Raw genomic sequence first — 22571 nt, 5'->3', positions numbered from 1 at the left:
CCTGTTTGTTTGACCCCAACTCATATAGTAATACAGATTTGGAGTTTTGATTTTCTTTATAAATTGGAATAATTCTTAATTAAAAACTTCTTTTGTTATGAGCTAGGTGGTTACAAATTTTTTGAATTTTCCTTAGTGTTTGCGCTTATCTCGTAACATTCCGATAGCTTGTTGTTTTACCTTTAATGTCCTTTCTTGTTTCATGTAGATCGTTCACTTCTGTAAGTTGAAATGATTTAACTTAAGATTTTATAGATTTTTCAATTTTTTTCTTTTTTGTGAAGAAATGTTCTACAATACAATCACACTCATCCAGACTTCCCACTGCCTCCAGAGCAACTGGAGCACTATATTCCAAAGTTCCTTATTTATGCATTGCTGTGGAGTTTTGCTGGAGATGCAAAGCTTAAGGTTCGCTCTGACTTTGGAGACTTCATTCGTTCTGTGACCACTGTCAATCTTCCACCTTCAACTAATCTACCCATCATTGATTATGAGGTAGGTTTTCTTTCTCAATTTTTCTTAGTTTGGTATTTGGGGAATTATTTTTGTTATTTTATGAAATCTTATATAAAGTAAATCATATCATCGAATTTTTGGAATTAATATTTTCTTACCAATTTAAAAATTTTGCTTGATGCCTGTTATCATTTCAATTTAAGTGAAACCTTGTGTGCATTTTTTAATTAGCCTGCTATATTAGCATTTTTCTGTGAGATTTTTCTTGAGTGAGAAGTTATCACTTGGGAATTCATGTTTCCTAGCTATTTTGAACATTTGAAACAGCTTTTTTTAATATTTTGAATAACTTCAAGGTGGCACCTTCAATGGTATAAATGAATAGCGCATTTTGTGGCAGTGAATGTGTGAATGTGAACTTCATGGATTAATAATTTTTAAAATGTTCCATAGTTAATCACTGTTGCTTACTCCGAAATGGCTATGGATGATAATAGCGTGCCAAATTGTACAAGCAAAATATTTAATACAATGTAATTTCTGATCACTACTATTGTGAAATCATGACAATGAGGCACCAAGTCTTCATAAGGAAATAAAAAAAACAGTTTTGTATACAATAAGAGTTAATTTCTTGAATTTTTAACCATTGTTTACATAAAAAATATTCTAAATTATGCCATGGAATATGGCTGCGTAGGTTTTCGCGGTGATGATATGAAGAATTCTGCATTCTCGGGTTTCACCGCGTCGTTGTGAACGACGCGGTGAAACCAGAGAATACAGAATTCTTATGCCATGGAAGTTGTGGAGAAATGTCTTGTGTGAAGGAAGGCCATTTGAATTTTCCGATTTCCAGTATTTATTGCATACCTATTGTATTTTGTGAAAGTTTTTATTGAAAATATATTTTTACCATATTATATAATTGGTCAGTGGGTTGCAATAGTCCAGAGGTAGAGCGATGGACTACTGGCCAGTGGGCTTGAGTTTGATTCCCAGACAAACCTCTCCGGGCACATGTAGATCCACCCAAGCTGTATAATTTTTGGGAACCAGATCTTCGTGGGAAACCATAACTGGCACAGGGAAAGGATCTGGCCCCCTACCCTGATACCTGAATTTCACATGCCTTTGGGCTTAGTACTGTGTGAACTCTACCATCACCTACCTAACCAACCTTTGGGTTGATTACTGTTTATGGTTTTTTTATCATTGGTCAATGTATTTGTTTTATATTAATGTGGTAATATATTTTACATTTTTATAATTTACATGGGTTTGTGTTTTCATTTACTAGGTGAACATAAATGGAGAGTGGGTCCCCTGGTCAAATAAGGTGCCTCAAATTGAGGTTGAGACTCACAAGGTGGCAGCTCCAGATATTGTGGTTCCTACACTGGACACTGTGAGACATGAATCTCTTCTTTATACTTGGCTTGCTGAACACAAACCTCTTGGTGAGTTATTTGAATTGGATGAACATTGAACTTAACAGAAAGTGGAGTAAATGATCAAGCTATTTTGTAAACTTAAAATAGCTTCTACTCGTATCAAATTATATTTATAATCATAATAATTTGATTAATTTTGAACGTTTTGAAGGCTTTGGTGAATATATTGAGATATTATTAAACATATCAAGGAGATATATTGACTGGATAACAATGACTATTACGATTTAATGCTATTTCCTTTTTTGTATATTTTCTCAATGTCCATCATCCTAAGTGGTTGGACTCGATTTGTTCTTTCTTGTATTATTCTAATGCTTGACAAATTTGTACTTCCAGTGTTGTGTGGTCCTCCTGGTTCAGGAAAGACCATGACATTGTTTTCTGCATTGAGAGCTTTACCAGATATGGAAGTTGTAGGACTCAATTTCTCATCCGCAACCACACCTGAGTTGCTGCTGAAGACATTTGACCATTATTGTGAATATCGTAAAACACCCAATGGAGTTATTCTTTCTCCAGTGCAGGTAATGTTATTCATAACTGTTGTAATAGTATTTGTTTTATGTCTAGACCTGTAAGTTAGTACCTCTAGCAGCCATTAATTATATTGATATCCAAAGGAAAAAGTTAAGAATTTCTCTCATTGTTATTAGGTGTGCATTCGCTTTTGCTCATTTAATTTAAGCTTTGTAGATGGCCAAATAAAAGTTAGCCTTTGATTCAACCAGACCCCTATAAAATATCCAAACTTTTTTGAAAGAAGGATTTCTTTTAGATTTTATGATCAGGTTTTCTCAGTGTACATGCACCACTTAAAATACAGTGTATCAATTGTTTCTTCAAAAGCAGTTTTGTTATTAACTTTCAATCATTTTTATAAAATTAACTAACATTACCATTAGTTCATGTTTTTGTGTACATTGTTAGAGTTCTATCTGGTGCTCTCTCAAGTTGTTCATTAGACATGTTTATTTTATTGTATTGTAAATCAAACAGTTAAGAAATGAAATCCATCCTTGAATTTTTTGTAAACATCCTTTTCATTCATATACCATATTTCATACTTAAAATACACCATGTTGTGGATATGGTACAGTACTTAATTCAGTATTATTTGGGCAAGTAGTAAATCCTTATCACCACTGGCCCTGCATTGATAAGAGGAATAAGTGGCAAGATTTTTGTGTCCTTCTAAACTAAGATGTCAATAATCAACCCTTGGTTTCTGGTATATATTTTTTTACAGTTAGGAAAGTGGTTGGTCCTATTCTGTGATGAGATTAATTTACCTGACATGGATCAATATGGAACACAACGTGTGATATCATTTCTTCGCCAGCTTGTGGAGCACCGGGGCTTTTTCAGAGCTTCTGATCAATCATGGGTTCGTTTAGAGCGAATTCAGTTTGTGGGAGCTTGTAATCCTCCTACAGATCCGGGAAGGAAACCTTTGTCCCATCGATTTTTGCGCCATGTCCCTGTGATTTATGTTGATTATCCTGGAGAAACTTCATTAAAGCAGGTAATTTATGCTATAATTGTGCTCTTTAAAACGTACAATGAAATATTAGAATATCAATTGTTGCGTATACTCAACTAAACCATTTTTATTGAAATTTTCTAGATTTATGGAACATTCTGCCGGGCAATGCTACGATTGGTGCCTCCTCTGCGTAGTTATGCTGAACCTCTCACAAATGCAATGGTGGAATTGTATTTGGCTTCTCAAGAACGGTTCACCCAAGATATGCAGCCTCATTATGTCTATTCTCCTCGAGAGATGACTCGTTGGGTGAGGGGAATTTGTGAAGCTATCAGGTGAGAAAGTAAACTATTTCTAAATAATTATTCTTCTGACTGTTCTTTAATGTTGAATAATCAGGAAGTTTTGCATGTGGCATTGAAAAACGTATCATACCATATCATCAAGTTAGAAATTGTGACCAAATGAAAGAGATGGACAATCTAACTGACAGAATCAAAGAAGTTTTCCTATGACTAGCCTTGATGATGGCAGAGTTTAGGAAAACTGAACACGATAAACATTGTCCATTTCCCTATCTTATTCCTCTCCATTTTCATACTTACGTATGTGTCTTGATAGCCCTTGCAGCTGCTTGCTGTGTTTGGTGTAGAAGTAACTGGGTGGCCACTGCCCTGGAAAATCCAGGCAACTCAGGAAAAGTAATGGAATTTTTATGGTCTAAAACGCATAAAAATTTCCTATTCCAGAGTTTCCTGGATTTTTGATTTCGCATTCTAGATTTCCCTTTGATGAAAATATTTAAAGTATATTGTTAGAATGACTAATCATTTAGTGACTGATTCATTTGAAATACTTATTTACTATATAAGGGCAAGAGACAAGATATGTTCTTGCTTCTCATAGTCTTCACAAATAAAACTCTGCCGTGTGCTGTGTCATTGGCTAGGTGGCCATATAGCACTGGGGCAGATGGACAGTCGGTAGCCATTATTGGATAGCTGTTAGAAGTGCCTAAGTGGTATGGTGGGTGACATTTTAGCCCATAGCAGGTCTTGCTATGACAGAGAACCAGGAACATCAAATTTACCCTACAAAATTGATATCAATAATCAAATGTAATTGCTAGACCCATAATAATGCTTTGAGTATCACATGGAGCAACTGTAAGATTTCTAAACCCGCACATCGTGTTGAATGTTATTTTCCTCATTCATAAAATGCAAAAAAAATGGTACTTTTGCGAGGGTTTTACAATTTCATGTAATATCAATCCTTTCATCATAAATGACACTAAAATGTACGTAGCAGAAGCTCTGTAAATAGAGGTCTTAGTTATGTAATTGCAGGAGGTAAAAAATATATCTTGTACCTTTTATACTACATGTTAAGCAGCAATGGTCAACATTATTTACCAGTAACTTCTCTATGAATTTTTGACATGGTAAGAAGACCTTCATTGTTGAAATTAAATGAACTATTGACCATATAAATATTTACAAAAAATTTAGCATAAAATATGTAATAGCAGAAGCTATTTGTGACTGCTTATTATCAGACAATTCAGCACCCACTTAAGCCATGGTTTCACAAAACACAGACCTGACCTAAGGGAATCAAACTTGCCTACATATGGAGGTGAATTTCAATAACACAGTCCTCTCATTCTAATTAGTTTTATTGGAGATTTGAGTTGAAAAAATTATTAAAAACAGTGAAAAATTCAAATAAGGGGCTTGGAAATTTACTGTGTAGTGTTACAAAAGTCAGAAAATGGTTTTGGCCAGATTCAGCAGTCACCTTGTGTAAGTTATTTCCTGTAAAGGAGACTTTCCATATGGGCATAACCAAATAGCATAATCTTAAGAAATTTTTTACTTAAAAAATTTAATGAAACCATTTATGAAACCATTTTCGATTCTAATCCATGCCATAAATAAGATAAATACATAAATAATAAATAACAAGGAGCTTTTATGACAACAAGGTTACAATGATGAAAAATCTCTGAAGTGATGATTCCATGATGTTTTGTCTACAGAGCTGAAGTAATTATTTTCATTTAATGGTAGTGAACACATTTTAGTACACAGTGGTAATTCAATTTTCATTTCTCAACTTTGTTCCATTTCCAAGGCCTCTGGAGACACTGAGTTCAGAGGGTTTGGTGCGGCTATGGGCGCATGAGGCTCTTCGCCTCTTCCAGGACAGATTGGTGGATGATAACGAAAGGCGGTGGACTAATGAAAATATTGATGCTGTCGCAATGCGCCACTTCCCTGGAGCTGATAGAGAAGTTGCTCTTGCTCGTCCCATTCTCTATAGCAATTGGCTTTCTAAGGATTATGTTCCCGTGCAGAGGGAAGAGCTGCGAGAGTATGTGAAGGCCCGGTTGAAGGTGTGTGTTATACTGCGGATTAAAAATTTTGCTTTTTAGGTGAACTAATATCAGCATCAATATACATGTATTGTGCACTGAGTGAACTTAGGATTTTGCTTTAATACAACTATGTAAATATATAATTAGAAAAGAAATTTTGCAAATTTAGAAAATGAAGTTGACTCAGGCTGTCCACTACTCAATATTGTCAGTTTTACCCACTTAACGTATAAAACCAGGAGCATTTTTAACCTTTCATTCATGCCGATGTTTTTCTGCAAGCTTTTAAGTAACAGTCTTGATGTGATTGATGTCCACATTTCAAAACTGGCAATGATGATAATGACAATGTTATTGTGAGATTTTACTATTATAGATATTATACTATTTCACCATTATCAAATGTTCTTGATGCCTGAGTAGTTACTAAGGCATCAAGAAAATTATAATTAATGAAAGGAAATTTTATTTTCGGTTTCATAGCTTACTTTTTCAGCAAATTACAGTTTTTTTGTCTGATTTCTCGCTCGAGCTATAAACCAAAATCTCAATTTCTCATAGTTTCATGTATAGTTAAAATGATATTTTCTTTTATTTAAATGATTGGATCCTTAATAGTTATTTTCTTTCCCTTGTAGGTATTTTACGAAGAGGAGCTTGATGTACCACTTGTTCTCTTTGATGAAGTTTTAGAACATGTTCTCAGGATTGACAGAATATTCCGACAACCCCAAGGCCACTTGCTCTTAATTGGTGTTTCAGGAGCTGGAAAGACGACACTATCCCGATTTGTTGCCTGGATGAATGGTTTATCAGTGTTTCAAATAAAGGTTAGTGTAATTTGTCTCTCATATAGCTGTTAGAAATGGGCGCATCAAGTGTGAGGGCCTGCTTAACTGAAAGATTGGGATAAGCTGAAGAACTGGGTAAATTGAGGAAAATTTGGTAATTTATCAGAGATTGTGGGAAGATTTGTGTTGGGAATATTTTATTTAGAGAGGTTCATAACTTATCGTTGTAGAATACATATTAGAAATTCTACTAATTTGCACCTAGGTGTGTGTTCTTCTTTGCAACCTTTGTCAAACTTAACCGTCCATTGAGACACTGCATTGGGATTGATTACATACTGAATTGCTATATCGGTTCATGCCTTATATGAGTACAAGGGAATAAAAATGTTCTCTGAATATTTTTATGCCCAGCACTTCTATTTGTGTTAAAAGTTAATGTAATTACATTTTTGGTGATGTTTATATTGTTCCTTGGCCATCTTGTTCTTAAGAAGTGATTTTTCTGTTTCCTTTTGATTGATGATATTGATAACTTCATTTAACTGAAATGATACTCCCCTCAACACTGTTATTTTTGTTGAGGTGTACCATTGTAGTGAAACAGCACCTCACTTCTTTCAGAATATTGGTTCCATTTTTCATTACATCCATGCTCATGTTAGGGATGCTTCACTGGTGGTAACTTAATTTCTGATTAGGGTAGGGTTTACATTCAATATTCTTCATATATTCATGTCTAACCTACAGCTGGGTGTTATTTGCATGTCCAATATCACAGAGGTTACCAACTTATCCTTACCATTTCTGTTGGTCCAGTTAATTATTATTGGCAAATAATCAATATTTAGGTTGTAGGAAGTTTTGGAAAATACAGGACATTTCTTCACAGTTTGATTAATGTCATGCTTTCAGTTTAATAATTAATGTCATTACTCATCAATTTACAAATTTTGGGAATTGATATTTTATGCAATTAGTTCCCATCATGTTTTGTTGTATTATCTTTCAGAGTTGATATTTATTTGCATTTGTCCTGGTTGTGCTTTCTGACATGAGTGCATTTATTTTATCGAAAGGTCCATAATAAATACAGAGGGGAAGACTTTGATGAAGATCTCCGGGCAGTTTTACGGCGTTCTGGTTGCAAGGATGAAAAGATAGCTTTCATTCTGGATGAGTCTAATGTGTTGGAATCAGGGTTCCTGGAAAGAATGAACACATTGCTGGCCAATGGTGAAGTTCCTGGCTTATTTGAAGGTAAATAATACTAATTGCTTGCGTGCTTCTGTCATATATCCTTATTATCTTTTATAACATATTTGAGTTATTTCTCTCTGCAGTCACAGATTAGTTTGTGGGAATGTCAGTTGAATGACATGTTTCTGGAAACTTGACAAATTTGAGGAAAGGTGTGGCCCATGCAAGGTTTTTAAAGTACAGTTAAACTTTGAAGTTACATTTTCAAGGAAACCAGAACGTAATATATAAAATTGTGGCCTATATAAAATTGTGGTCTTATAGAAAAATATTTTCATTTTTTATGCATTTGTAGTGGATATTTTAAAGTGTATTTTAATGTTTTGAAAATTGATAATCGCAAGAAATGAAATGATGAATATAAATGTGTGTACAAATAGGTTCAGTTGTTTGTGCAAATAGATTCTATTTATGTAAATTGGAAGTCTCCATACTGTATTTGAAGTACAACTTTTCACATGGAAATAAGATATCTAGTGCGTAAAGATTTGAAATATTTATGTTATATAATTCCTGGAAATTCATAAAATTTAATCTCTTTTTGAATAAATGATTTTCTGAAATATATCAACCTTTTTTGAACAATTTAAATTAATATCAAAACAGAAAACATTATGACAAAGGTTTAATAGCAGAAGTAATGTTATTTTAGGTGATTGAAATAAATGCCACTGCCTGGAAAATGAAAGCATATCATGAACTCCAGATTACTGGACCAAATAACTTGCTGATCTACAAAATAGCTGCATGATCATCTCAAAAATTGATCAATAAATGTACTATCAAAAGCTGGTTTAAATGAAACAGTATATGCAATATAAACAGTAATCCAAATGTGAACGAAACTTGTAAAAACATAATACAAATCACATTATCATCTTTGATGAGGAATGAGAATAAATTCTAGTTTCAGCATTGTAAATTGAAGACTAATTACCTGCTTTCAATAATGTGCTATTTTCTTGGCTCAGTCCCCAGAATGAATTCTCAAAATTATAATTGCAATCCAATAAATTCTTTAAAAATCATGTGAGGTCACAAAAATGTACTGTTCATCATTATTAATAGTTTCACAGTTGAAAACCTTTCTAATCTCACAAAATATCAACAGATACTATTATATTATCCTAAAAGTCTTGGAAATTAGTTGATGAGTGTATAAAAAAATATTTAATGTGAGGTTTTTTATAGGAATTGTGGCTATGGATTCACTATATGGCGATAAAATACCCCAATACTTCTTTATTTGATTATGTTTCAGACTCAATGTCTTTGTTAACAATAAGCCAACATATTTGTTCGAAACTAAAAGAAATTAATTATTTTCAGGGGATGAATACACAACATTAATGACACAGTGCAAAGAAGGAGCTCAAAGGGAGGGCTTGATGTTGGACTCAAATGAGGAACTTTATAAGTGGTTCACTGGCCAAGTGATGAAGAACCTACATGTTGTGTTTACTATGAACCCATCCTCTGAAGGTTTGAAGGACAGGGCAGCAACTTCCCCTGCTCTGTTCAACCGATGTGTTCTTAACTGGTTTGGAGATTGGTCGGATGGAGCTTTATTCCAGGTAAGTTTTCAGGATAAATATCCCTTGCATAAGTTCAATATTGTAGCATTACATTTTATGGAAAGTCGGCTGTGGAAGAGCTTCTTTGGTTAATATTTTGCTTTAATCATCTGAGTTACTGTGAATGCTTACTGAAAAGTGAATATAAAAGCTGAACCGGAAAACAAATAAAATGGTCTATAATATTCCACTAATTCTGTACTGTCACACACACGGAACTTTCAACTTATAATTTTTGAGGAAGCAATGAAAACCTTGTATAATAGCTTAGGTAAGAAAAATAAAAAAAAAAATTTTATACTTGAAAAATTGAATACATATCTCTGGATATTAATGCAGTGGAACATAACTTAATGAGCAAATCACAGTGCAAGTAATTCACATAACAATAAAAAAATATTTTTAAATAAATATCTTGCTTAATGAGTAATATTTTGCTTAATAAGTGACAAGGAGAGGGGAATTTCTGGAATGATGATGGACCTGCTGCTTCAGTTTGTGTTTAGTGCTCATTCCAATAACATGTTAGTGTCACTTGTGTTTACACATTTTTCCTGACTTGTTTTCAGACATTGTTTGTGATTTTTTTGTGGAAAGTTTAATGATATATTGTGATTAGTTTTAAAAAATGTCCGTAAAGAAAAATCAGCCAAAAGGAAGCAATGAAAGAATAAAAATAACCATAGAAATGAAGATTAAAATCATTGAAAAGTGGGAACAAGGGTAAAGTTAAGGAGATATATGATTCAAAGGGAGTGACAAGGATATCTATGCAATGGTTGTGCGTTTTCAATGATGTTGAAAGGCTATATCTCATATGGATAAATGGTAAACAATTCTAAGGCAACACTATCAATGGGAACATCATTTGTAAGAAAGCAAAAGTAATTTTTGCTGATTAAGTTAAGAAGATGCCAGGATCATCAATGAAGAAGAATATGGAAGAAGTATTTGTGGGAAGCCGTAGGTGATTTGAGAGGTTAAAGAGTACAGGCATACACAGCATTGTGAGGCATGGAAAATCAGCAAGCTCCAACTTAAAGACAGCAGAGAACTTTATCAGTGACAGTAGCAGTGACAAGAAGCTCCAAGATTCTGAGGGCTTACTGCTGTTCCAGGTTTTAAGTTGTTACAAGATGGATTTTTTCTGGTGAAGATGCTGAAGCAAACCTATGTAACAGCAGGGGAGAATGCATTGCCTGGCCACATGCCAACGATTGAGTGTCTTATGCTGCCATATTGTGCCAATCCAAGCAGCGATTTGAAAATTAAAGCCCTTCCTGTTAACTATTTAGAAACCACTCAAGCCTTCAAGAGTGAAGTCCAGGAGAGCAGGTTAAATGTGACGTTAAGGTCATGGTAAAACATGGGAAATTACTGCTTCGTGTATTGAGAAACATCATCATAGTCAGTAGGTATGAGATTGACAAATTTATGTAATGATAATGCTCTGTACATTATCACAAAATTTTGAAGCATAAACTAATGTTTCTAGACAGTTTTCTAGTGAAACAGACATAGGGAACCATCATACATACTAAACTAATTGTTTAGGATCTTTTTGGTTTTCTTCATCAAATTTACATCCCAGGTTGGTTCATTCAATGATAGAAGAAAAGATGATTTACCGTAACTACAATTTTCTTTGAATGAACCTTAAGCATAATTTCTTTGAAATAATAATAATAATAATAATAATACATTTATTTGTCCGGAGATTTGTTGCATATTCATACATACACAAATATAGGACACGTCAAATATAATTTTCACAATTTCACAATAGAAGAGATACAATATATAAATATATATATATATATATATATATATACATACCAATACACTAGTATAATTACATATCAATTGTTTAAGCCGGAATTGATGCATTGCGACAATTCAAGGTATTCATTTACAGAATAGAACATATTATTTTTTAAAAGGTTAAACAGCTTTTTCTTGAAAACAGGTACTTTTGTTTCATATTTGATTTCATGGGGAAGTTTATTGAATAACCTTAAGCCCATTGCTTTGGGCCCATGGGCAGTATTGTGTGTCCTGACAAATGGTTGGTGCAGGTCATTGCAGGTCCTTGTGTAGTGACTATGGTAATTGTGGTTGGACTTATAATGGGAAATATTACCCTTTGCATGTAAGATGACATTAAATATATATATGCAAGGTACTGGTAATAAACAAAGTCTTTTGAAGAGAGGTTTACGGAATCCATTTTGCATTTATTTATTTGGGAAAATTTGTTTCACTAAATCTTTTGCATTATGTGAGAGATCCTGGTACGAATAATGTGAATTTCCACTGTATAGGTAATGCAACATATATCCAGACATCTAATAGTTCTTATAGCATATCATTTGAAGTAAAACATCTCGTAAAGAAAGGTATATTTTATTCAGATGAAACATCGAGTACCATTAGTTTCTCGTTAAGTGTTCTTAAACACTCAATTGGTGGTGTCTAGGGAAACCTTGGTCTGTGGTTAAAAAGTATCATTAGACATGGAAATGCCTAGGTAAAGGAGCTCTTGAACTGTTACAATGAATATATCATAAGTTTTTGTGTATCAAAATTGCAGTGTTACAGTTAATTAGTGATAGTATGTCAACATTTACGAAAAAATGGCTTCTCCACAAAGCAACGTGTCTCATCATGCTATGTTTTATGTACCATTGCTCACCTGTAATGATTTAAGTGAATAATAGTAATGCGTAAAAGTGCTGGAGGAAAAGATGTAATGTGAACAAGATCTACCATGGAGTTAGTCGACGTTAGTTGGCTGGTTTTGAAACTATTGAAAGTGGCTGGGGGCCTCACTGTTTGCTTGTTGATTTTAATGCAAATGATAAGCATTGTCAAATGCATATTTACAATCCTCATAGTAAATAAATATAGATGACTTAGTGTTATGATAGTCTCTACAGACTGAGGGAATGAATCAAAATGTGAATAGGTGAGCCATTGGTTGGAATGAATTTGAAATAGCATCCATTTTTATTTTCTTCAGGTTGGGAAGGAATTTACTAGCAAAGTTGATCTTGATCGTGCTGATTGGAGGGCACCTGACTTCTTTCCATCTGCATATTCAGCTCTGCCTTCATCCCTGGCACACAGGGATGCCGTAATAAATGCCTTTGTTTATGTGCATCAGACTTTGCACAAAGCTAACGCAAGATTGGCTAAACGTGGTGGAAGAACAATGTCAATTACTCCAAGGTGGGTGGAATTTTTGTTAATATTTGTGTAAATAATGAAATGTTAATATGGTTAATTTGATATCATTGTTGTTGATTTATCATTGCTCTTTGTTATCTGCAAAAAAATTTAATTCTACATGGTGTGTTCAAGTATATGATTTGTGTTCATAACTCTGCTCTGGCATTATACTTTCTGGCTCATTGCATCCTTCAAAGTAATCCCCATTCATCTGAACAACATGCTCCAATCTGCGTTTCCACGTACAGAAGCAGTTCTGGAAGTAGATTTTCGGAATGGCCTTCAGTGCACTTGACGCGTTTGTTTGAAACGTTTCTATGACGTCGAACCAGTGCCCTTTTTCAGGGAAATTTTCAACCCCAGACATAATCTTTTATTGTAAGAAACCTTCATAATTTGCTAATATTTGGCCATGAATGACAAATGGGGTTTAGGGAAGAGCTATTCATGCCTTATGAAATGTATTATGTATGTGTAATTATATGACATAACACTACAGCTGGCACCCTGCTTCATCTTCTATTTCTTCTATTACCAAAATTATAATTTGAAGTTAATCACAAACATAAGCATTTTGCTATCAATAAAAATTATGATGTTTTTTTATGAAAACAGTTATGCTAGGAAGTTAGTCCTAAAAAGGCGTTGGAAATGAAGTGTCCTTTGGAAAAAATCAAGACTCTCAATGCAATTGATCTTGGAACTAGGGAAGAGGAGATAGGAAGCAAAAATAAATCTTAGCATATTTGATCATTTCTCAAATATATGGGACATGAAAGAAAACATTTCCTAGTGGATGTATTTCAGAGGCTTTGATTGATCAATGGAAATGACATAAGTCATACTGTTAAAGTGTTCCATTGCTAAGGGAATGATCGTTTCTGCTAAGGGGAGCATTATATTTTGTTTCAATATGTGCCTTACGGTATGGCATCAAAACGAAAACATGCCACTTAGGAGGAGAATTTAGCCAATCTGAAACATAATGACAGTGAGATAAAGAGGGCAATAAAGAATATTTCAGCATCAAAATTCACATCAACTTGATCAAAAATGTTGTAAAATGATTAGAGAGTCTAAGAGAGCAAACCAGTATGAAGTAATAAATCCTGCAAGAAAGTAATCACCATCTGTTAATTGGCCAGGATGATGAAATCATATTCAAAAGGCTCTTATGGATACAGTTTTATTACCAGCCTACTCTTTTATCAAAATGCCCAGCAATTTAGTGAAATTCTTGCCAAAGGCTCTAGGGTTGTCACTTTGAATAGAAAAGTTTTGAGTTTGTCAAAACATTGATGAAAATATATCTCGGGTAGTTTCAGCACAGGCCATGAAATCAGATAGCTACCTAAGTGGGAGAAAAAGAAAGAGGAAAAGGGCATTCTCCTCCATTTCAGTGTGGCTGTAATGGAGGAAATCAGGTGTTGGGTGATAGGAAAGTGAATAAAAAGTACATTTTTACTGATGCTGTTTTGATTCGGACAATGACATAATTTCAAGTCTGACACTGGTATCTTTTTATAGCTTGTTAATGACTAATTAAAATTTTCTGTTGTTAAAACTTAAAAGAGTGGCATTGCTTTCCTTTGGGCCCTATGATTAAAACTTATAAAATTGTATAAAAAATAATTGTCGGCTGGTAATGTGGATTTTATTTTGCCATGGGTGCTTAAAGGAAAATCGGTGGTAATGGAATATTATATTGTTTGTTTTGTCATGTTGAAGTCTGTATGGGAACCTAAATGATGTCAAGATGCAACAGTTGTGCATTCTATATGGAATTTTAGTTATAAATTTTTCAATTTTTCAGGCATTACTTGGACTTCATTCACCATTTTGTGAAGTTGTACAATGAAAAGAGATCAGACTTAGAAGAGCAGCAACTTCATCTCAATGTTGGTTTGAAAAAAATTGCTGAGACTGTAGAGCAGGTGGAAGAAATGCAGAAGTCTCTAGCTGTCAAGTCACAGGTCAGTCCTCTATATTTACATCTATCTACAACCCTCTACTACTATAACCCGCTACTATATAAACCCTCGTCTTATGAACATTTTTACACAGAAGACTCTATAATAAACTCATTCAGAATTCCGCGCAGAATGTAAATTTAATACAGAAGTTTTAGCTAGTGAGCGGTTTGACCTTTCATCAGGGTTAAGAAGAACCAGCATCTTCCCAAGAATGCGGAAGCCCAAAAATATGAAGAATTTCTGCTTCAATAGTATAATACTGCTTAATATGGAACTTGACTTAATATAAATATTATGGTTCTAGTTTGTTGAATTGCATGCCAATGAAAATGCATTGTTATATAATAATGGTGTTGAGTAATGATTGAACAATAAATAAATTTGACTTAATACATAAGATCTCAAAGAAAATTTAAATTTGTGTGCTAGAATATTCAATTGAATTTCCTAATTTCCATTAATTACTCAATTGCCATTTTCAATTCAGGAGCTGCAAGCAAAGAATGAAGCTGCCAATGCAAAACTGAGGCAGATGGTTAAGGATCAGCAGGAAGCTGAGAAGAAGAAAGTTCAAAGCCAAGAAATTCAGGCAGAGTTGGAAAAGCAAACCATTCAGATAGACCAGAAGCAAGAAGATGTCAAGGAGGACTTGGCCCAGGTGGAGCCTGCTGTTATTGAAGCTCAGCTTGGTAAGAGGAAAGCATTTATTCATTCAAGTTCAATGGAAAATATTTATTTTATAGTTTTTTTTAAATGTTAAATTTGAATATTTGGCTACAGGATCATTTATTGAATCGTTATTTACTGAGTTAGTTACTAGTGCTTCCTAATGTCTGTGATAAGATATAGAGGATTCATGGGTTCAGGCATACTCTAATTGACTCATTGAAAACAATTGATTACCTCTTAATGAAATTTTGCCTTCAATATTTATTAAACAATGTGGTATTGTGCTATTTGCGGGAATGAGCAATTGAAAAGAAGTTATTCCCTAAAATAATTTCGTGAAACATAAAAAGTTATAACTTTGTATGAAGTGAACTTGTGAAATGTTCCAGATTAATGGAGGAATTATATAAGGTAATGATGGATTGATATGATTCTTTGGTTCTCGGTTCTACTGGAGACTCAAAATTGAACTGATTGTGAAAGGAAAAAAAAACATGGGTTCTGGAAGTTATACTAAGTTAAGCTGTATTAGTGCACTAAACTTGTATAAGAATTTAATATGCATTACAAAGTATCAAAGATATTTTGAGACATTTTAGATATCTAAAAACAATAATACTATTGTTTATATTATAGTTATATAAGTGGCTTTTTAAAATCTGAAGAAAATCTGTATAGAAGTCTACTCTTATTTATATAATTACATGTATTCTTGTGAGCATAATGACCCTTAGTAACTTTTCAACTATTACTCCCAATTCAAATATTGAAATAATTTGAATCCTCAATCATTGAAAAACCTTTTTAATTGAACTAGAAAAAAGTCATGAAAAACTTAAGCGCCTGCAATGTTTCAAAGCTAATATTTAAGCACATCAAATTATTTGAAACTGCTTTTTATCTAGTTGTCTTTGCTCAATAACATCGCTATAAAAAGTTGAAAATGATCCAACTATTTTTTTGGGTAAAATTATGGAAAATTTTTGCTGAATGCAAACAGTTATTGCAATTATCTATTAGTTTTGAGACTTGAAAAAATCATGAAGACTGTGTTAAAAGACATTGGGGAACATGCCACGTCAGTAACTTTTAATAGAGCCATCCGCTAATGCTGTTTACAAAGCTACAATTTCAAAGCACAAAAATTTACCTTGACCGGGATGTGAACTTTGAACCAAGATCCCTTGATGACCAGCCAAACGTTTTAATCAGATACCTACTGAGGCAACTGAAGAGGTCTCCTTGGTAGCTTAACTGGCTCAAGCACTCGGCTGGATATGAAGGGATCTAGGTCCCAATCCCAGTCAAAGCGGATCATTATTACACTTGAAATTGGTGCAATATAATGAAGAATTTATATAAAGCTGACCAATATTTTGCAACATTCTTGTAAATAATATACGTAAAACTTATTATAAGGTAAAAATTTCTTTGAAGATTGGGTTCTTGTTAACAATGGCAACTGTTAATAGCTCAGTATCCGTCCATTTACCCTATCTATCATAATTGGAAGCAAGAACCAAATCTAATTACGAAACCATCGCCAGAATAAAAAAATGTTGAAGTGACCCATTTATAATATTTAAAAATTGGTTTGTTTGTTGGATTGGGTTAATTAATAAAAGATGCATTAGTAAATCCCAATATTTTTATTGGGGTCTGTTCAAGGTTTGACTTTGAATGAATAGTAATGTAAGTGTATAATAAATTGTATCAATAGATCATTACAATATTCATGTTTGGAAATTTACTGCTCAGCTCTAGTATTAAATGCTAAAGTTGTAATGAATATACTCACTTTCACTCAACCTTAGTTGCCTAGTTTAGGGGAACTCACCATATTAAAAACTTTCCTTCTCCTAAGTCATCAGTTATGGCAACATGGTTCATGGAAAATATTCTCATCCCTGCAAAGCGAGGTAATAAGCTTTGAGTTCCCAGGTAGCACCTTTCTAAGAAATGATAATATGAAGATATTAAGAGTGGTGATCATAAAAAAATCCAATGAATACCCCAATATGTCAACGATTTTACATTCCGTTTTTGGATGATCTATTGCTTTTCTTATGCTCTATTCATGGCAACTCAATGGGTTTGAAATACCTACAATTAACTGCTGAAAGAATTTGGACTTAGGGTCTCATAATGAAATGTCTTTAAAACAGCCACCACAACCCTATAATTTCCCTCAAAACATTATTTGCTCCCCAAGAAGTGGGTAGTGGTATCTAATTATAATGTATTTTGATGCTAAAATTAGGGGTTGGTTAATATTTTATTTCTAATTTGATATTTAACTTAAAAAATAAGTATCACAATTTTTTTAGCTCAAATATTGCCTTAATCTTGGAAATATGTTATATGCAATTAATGTAATGTCATAATGTCTATTTTTGCAACTTCTGTGTTTTGTATATTGCTTAAATTCCTTAAAATTTAAAAGAAAGATATAGCTTCAGCCGATTTCTTATCAAATAACTTACTTAGCTTTGAATTGATTGGTGTTAATGTATGATGATTGCTATTTTATACATAATTTCTAAAATCTTTAGCTTCAATATTGGCTCAATCCACATGCCACCCATTGTGTAAATTTTTTTCCTGATTCTAATAACGGTTGTTGAAAACTGCTTGCAAAAAGTTTTATGCAGAACATAACTTCTGTTATATGGTGTAGTTTGTGTGCATATATTTTTTGAATTTTATTTTATTAATTTTTTTTTATTCTGCTGTAACTATTTGCTCTTGAACCTTCATTTTGCTTGTGAGAGAATAGAAGAAGTAAATGATTAAATTTCAGCATCATAAAAAGTCACCAAAAGTATTTCCTCGGGAATAATAATTTTTTACTAAAAAGAAAGACTCGTACTTTTCCACAGAATTTATTATAAGGTACAACGCGTTTCACCGACTTGCGGCATCATCAGGTACAAATTTGCAAAACAGACAGAGCAAGAATATATACCCTCAGGACAGAGTGGGGGCGGGGAGGGTTGGAAGGATTTGAGAGGGGTGGGGGCTCGCAGGTGCGTTGATGGATTGTTTTGACCATTTCCAGGCTAGTTTTTCTGAGAGGAGTGGGGAGGGGTATGGGAACAATTGCTCATTACAAAGTGTCGTGTTGGGGTTTACCAAGTGCCTTCTAATCTCTAATTGCTCGAGAGCGTCCATTTTTAATCCTTTTGGGAGTGTGTGTAATATCTCTGGGACAAAGTCACTGCTGTGGTCGAATTCTAGTAAATGCTTGGCGAAGAGAGAGTTGTTATTCTGATTTTTGTGACACCTAGCAAGTTCCTTGACTCGTAACTTGATATTCCTGCCGGTCTGACCGACATAAACTCTGTTGCAATCCTCTCATTTCAGTTTATACCTGATTTGAGAAGGCTATCCTGTATTTGTACCTGATGATGCCGCAAGTCGGTGAAACGCGTTGTACCATATAATAAAATCTGTGGAAAAGTACGTCTTTCTTTTTAGTATGGATATTAAATACTTCCACGAAGTGAAGCCTGAAACAATAGAATATATAATAATTTTTGGTGCCTGTAACTATTAGTTTAGTGATGACTAGTCAGTAGTTCTCTCAGGGATAAATCAGACTCCAGTGAGAATGTGAATGTGCTGCCTGGTTGGCAGAGAATGAGCTTTTTTATTTTTTGCCATTGGTTAGCTGTGAAGTCAATTAAGAAGCAACATTTGGTGGAAGTGAGGTCTATGGCTAATCCCCCTGCGGTCGTCAAACTTGCCCTGGAGTCAATCTGCCTTTTGCTGGGAGAAAACATCACTGAATGGAAGACCATCCGTTCAGTCATCATGCGTGAAAATTTCATTTCCACCATTGTGAACTTCAACACTGAAGAAATGACGTAAGCGAGAGAAGCTGCGAAGCGTGAATTCCCTTAATTTCTGTTTTTAGAATGTTTCCCTCAAAGCATGAATGTGTTGGCTGTGTGTTGGGGTTTATTGCAGCCAGTGCTTACTTGGCTCAATTCATGTTTTTAAGTCATAGGTATCCCTTCAGTTATTTGTAGTTTTTTCCAATTTAATTGCTAATATTTAATTATTTCTTTATTAACAGCATGTTTAAGCCAGAGTTAAGTAAGCATTGACTGCACTGATTTTTTTCCTAAGGTTTTTAGTGGTGTGGTCTTATCTGGGAAGATAGTATGGGATCAGAGAAGTAAAATCTCTAGTTGAATTGTTCTTGTAGTGTACATAGACCCTCAGATTAACCTCTGCCAGGCGTTACTTAGATTTTGTGTTGTGTTGTTTCTCTTCTCTTTTTTTGGAATTGTCTTGCCTCGTGGCAGCTGTGAAATCAATCAGTAGGCAGCACCTGGTGGAGGTTCGTTCAATGGCCAATCCGCCAGCCATCGTCAAACTTGCTCTTGAGTCTATCTGTCTTCTGCTTCATGAGAACGCCACTGATTGGAAGTCAATTCGAGCAGTGCTTCTCCGGGACAACTTTATCTATACCATGCTTAATTTCAATGCCGAAGAAATAACGTAAGCATGCTATTAACCTTTCTAACCTGTTATGGTGTATGGAATTTACAAATTGTTCATAGATTTGGTAAGTATTGTTTATATAGCTATAAATATGTGCTAAGTAGCTAGAAATTAATGCAGCTTTTGCTTATTTGGTATTTGTGTATCGTGAACGAGATACCTTTTAGTTCAGCTTTAAACTTTTCAGTTTGCCTTAAAACTCTTTGGCTCAAAGTCCTTTAGTTTGGCTCAAAACCCCTTAGTTTGGCTTTCAGCTGTTGAGTTTGCCTTTAATTGCTCCATAACTAATGCAGTCTTGACTAGCATCACCTCTGCATATTGTATCATATATTTGAGTCTAAAAATTTAGCAAGTTAGGCGTACTTCATTTTTTAATTCATATTCAAGGAAAATTTTTTAATTCATATTCAAGGAAAAGTAAATAAAGAATGTTTTCATCCTTCCCTTTATCACTGTTTGCGAAGAGATTGCTATTTAGATTATTATAATGTTTCCGACTTTGTGCCTCCTGAAGTGAAAAATGTCAAAGTGTTTATATGTTGAGTGGAGACAGTTTTGTTTTCGAATTTAGTGCAGTTATTTTGGTGGAAAAAATATGTAAAAAATCATGTTAAAAGTGATGGTTTACTAGTTAACTTTTCAGCTGTCATCAGCTTCCCTCATTTTGCTTTGATTTTATGCTAAAAGTGATGCTGGCATTAATTTTATGTAGCCGTACAACTTGACTTAGCTTAAGTATGATCTGGAAACAGTGGAAATTTCCATCCATAAATATAAGTTGCTTATTTTTTATGGCAACTCAATGTTTTCTCTCTTAGTGTAATTTTACAGTAAACAAATGTGCAACAAAATGTTGATGCATTGTTTTAGTTAAACGCAGTTTTCGCATTTAGTGATGTGAATTCTGAAAGAATTTCTGCGCATTAATGTATTTCCAGAAAAAACCTACACATTGATTGATCACTGATGTTTCATGCTTTTTTTTACTCTGCCATCTTGTGTAGTAAATCATGACTTCAGATTATCCTTATGTATTGTATGGTATGGCTTATTCAATAAGAAATTATTTATTTGTTATAAATAATTTTAATTTGTGGTTCCAAATTGGTAGAAATTGAAAATTTAATCAGGTTTCTCTCTGGCATTTTCATAATTTTGCTTAACCCCTGAGCTTCTGTTGTCTAAAAAAGGTACAAGTAAGGGTATCGATAATGTTACTTACCAAAAAAAGAATTGATCTTATTTTTTACAACCTTCATGCCTTATTTTTTTTGTAACATTTCCACTATGCAAGCTAATCCTTTTAAAATCAATTATTTTAGTAAGAAGTAGGATATTTTTTAATAGTATATGCAGTAATTGAAAATCATACTTTTTCACATTAAATACTTTAAGAAACTTTATCAGGTTAAATGATTTGCATTTATTTTACCTCTATAATTCTATTCTTTTCTAAATAAAAATTCAATTTTAAATAATGCAGTTTCCAATTTTTAATTTGATCTTCATATACAGTTCAACTCCATTGATAAGATCTGTTTCTTTGGTTTTCATTGTATGCGAGTTATAATTATCTACATATGGTGTTTTTGATTACATGTCACTCTATAAGTTGCCACATTGGTTCCTTTCTCATAATTAATTATTTATACATGGTTTTTGCCTTTGTATCACCAACAAATATGGGACTGAATTAATTCATATTCTCATCAATAATTTATGACTTCCTTAATTGAGTCATTATGATTTAAATTTGCGTATGGAGTGAAAAAATTCATGCTAGTAATAGTCTGTTGTTTATTTTATGCTGTAATACTTCAGTAGATAATGGTTAAACGATATTAATACTAGTGTTTTACAATTTTAACTAATGAAAAAGCTTTTAATTTTGTAATTAAGATTAATTTTATCTGTTGTAGTTGTGCAGTAGATGCATTCGTTTTTATTTGCTGCCAAGCTAGATCAAGTTGTGCCATTCAGTAATTTTGGTAACTTCAGAAAGATGGATCTAAAGAACTCTATAATGGTGTAAGATTTAGGTAAATAGTTTAAATTGGCCCATCTACCATTCTTTTCAGTTATGTTATGTCTCCAAATTTTAGTGCCATATACCAGTGAGAATTGTTAAGGAGATTTGAAAAATATTGATCACTTAAACGTTTTAACTTCAGGTGGAATGTCAAGTTGAGAGATACTGATGCCTAGCAAATTTTGGCTGTATGCTGAAGTTTGATACCATGATTACAAATTTTTTAAAAATGATATAACGGCACTAAATGATTACATCTTTCTCGAAATACTTTCTGTTCTGTAACTAGTGGTAAGGCAAATCCCATCGCTGAAAAAAATATCCAACTGATCTAGTCCTTCTAATGAAGTTTTATCTTTGAGCCATCTTGTCTTGACCATTTTTTATTTTCTAATTTTCTAATGAGTTAAGTTGTAATCTCTCTGTTTGAATTTTTATATTATTTATTTTATCAAGTCTTCCTGCATGAGCAAGCATGGAATTATCTTTATTTTACTTTGCTGGTTGCCTTGCCTTTGAATAACACTTGCATGGAGAATGTTTTTGTGGGACTTCTTTCCTGGCATTGAATGGTAAAGTTGTCCCTGAGTGGCTGGGACATGACTACTTCTTTTCCATCAGAAATTAGCAATACCAACGCTTGGTATGACAAATGCACTAAGTGTACTTAATAAGGAAGTCTTCATTAGCCAGAAAGACACTTCATGTTTCACCAATTTAAATGCAGCAAGAGGCACAGTGTGTGCACTTTCTATTTAA

The 22571-nt window shown here is 33.5% G+C and overlaps 1 protein-coding gene across 7 annotated transcripts in view; it reads left to right on the top strand.

Moving 5' to 3' along the window:
* The window catches only part of Dhc64C (dynein heavy chain, cytoplasmic), a 95975-nt gene that overhangs the window by 53906 nt on the left and 19498 nt on the right, over window positions 1–22571 (top strand). For 6 of the 7 annotated variants that reach the window (XM_071597249.1, XM_071597248.1, XM_071597250.1 and 3 more), the window contains 13 exons: window positions 285–498; window positions 1760–1919; window positions 2253–2440; window positions 3163–3438; window positions 3541–3734; window positions 5536–5797; window positions 6418–6609; window positions 7650–7830; window positions 9160–9404; window positions 12424–12632; window positions 14446–14605; window positions 15093–15294; window positions 18945–19140. In XM_071597249.1, coding sequence (XP_071453350.1) covers window positions 285–498; window positions 1760–1919; window positions 2253–2440; window positions 3163–3438; window positions 3541–3734; window positions 5536–5797; window positions 6418–6609; window positions 7650–7830; window positions 9160–9404; window positions 12424–12632; window positions 14446–14605; window positions 15093–15294; window positions 18945–19140 — 2679 coding nt within the window. Of the gene's footprint in view, window positions 1–284; window positions 499–1759; window positions 1920–2252; window positions 2441–3162; window positions 3439–3540; window positions 3735–5535; window positions 5798–6417; window positions 6610–7649; window positions 7831–9159; window positions 9405–12423; window positions 12633–14445; window positions 14606–15092; window positions 15295–18944; window positions 19141–19584; window positions 19781–22571 lie in introns of all 7 variants that reach the window. The other variant, XM_071597245.1, reaches the window with a different exon arrangement.

This window comes from Hetaerina americana, unplaced genomic scaffold (assembly GCF_022747635.1).
Source record: "Hetaerina americana unplaced genomic scaffold, ioHetAmer1.1.p SCAF_83, whole genome shotgun sequence".
Lineage (NCBI taxonomy): Eukaryota > Metazoa > Arthropoda > Insecta > Odonata > Calopterygidae > Hetaerina > Hetaerina americana.
Note: the sequence above shows the minus strand (reverse complement) of the source record. Positions and strands in the feature narration are given on the sequence as shown.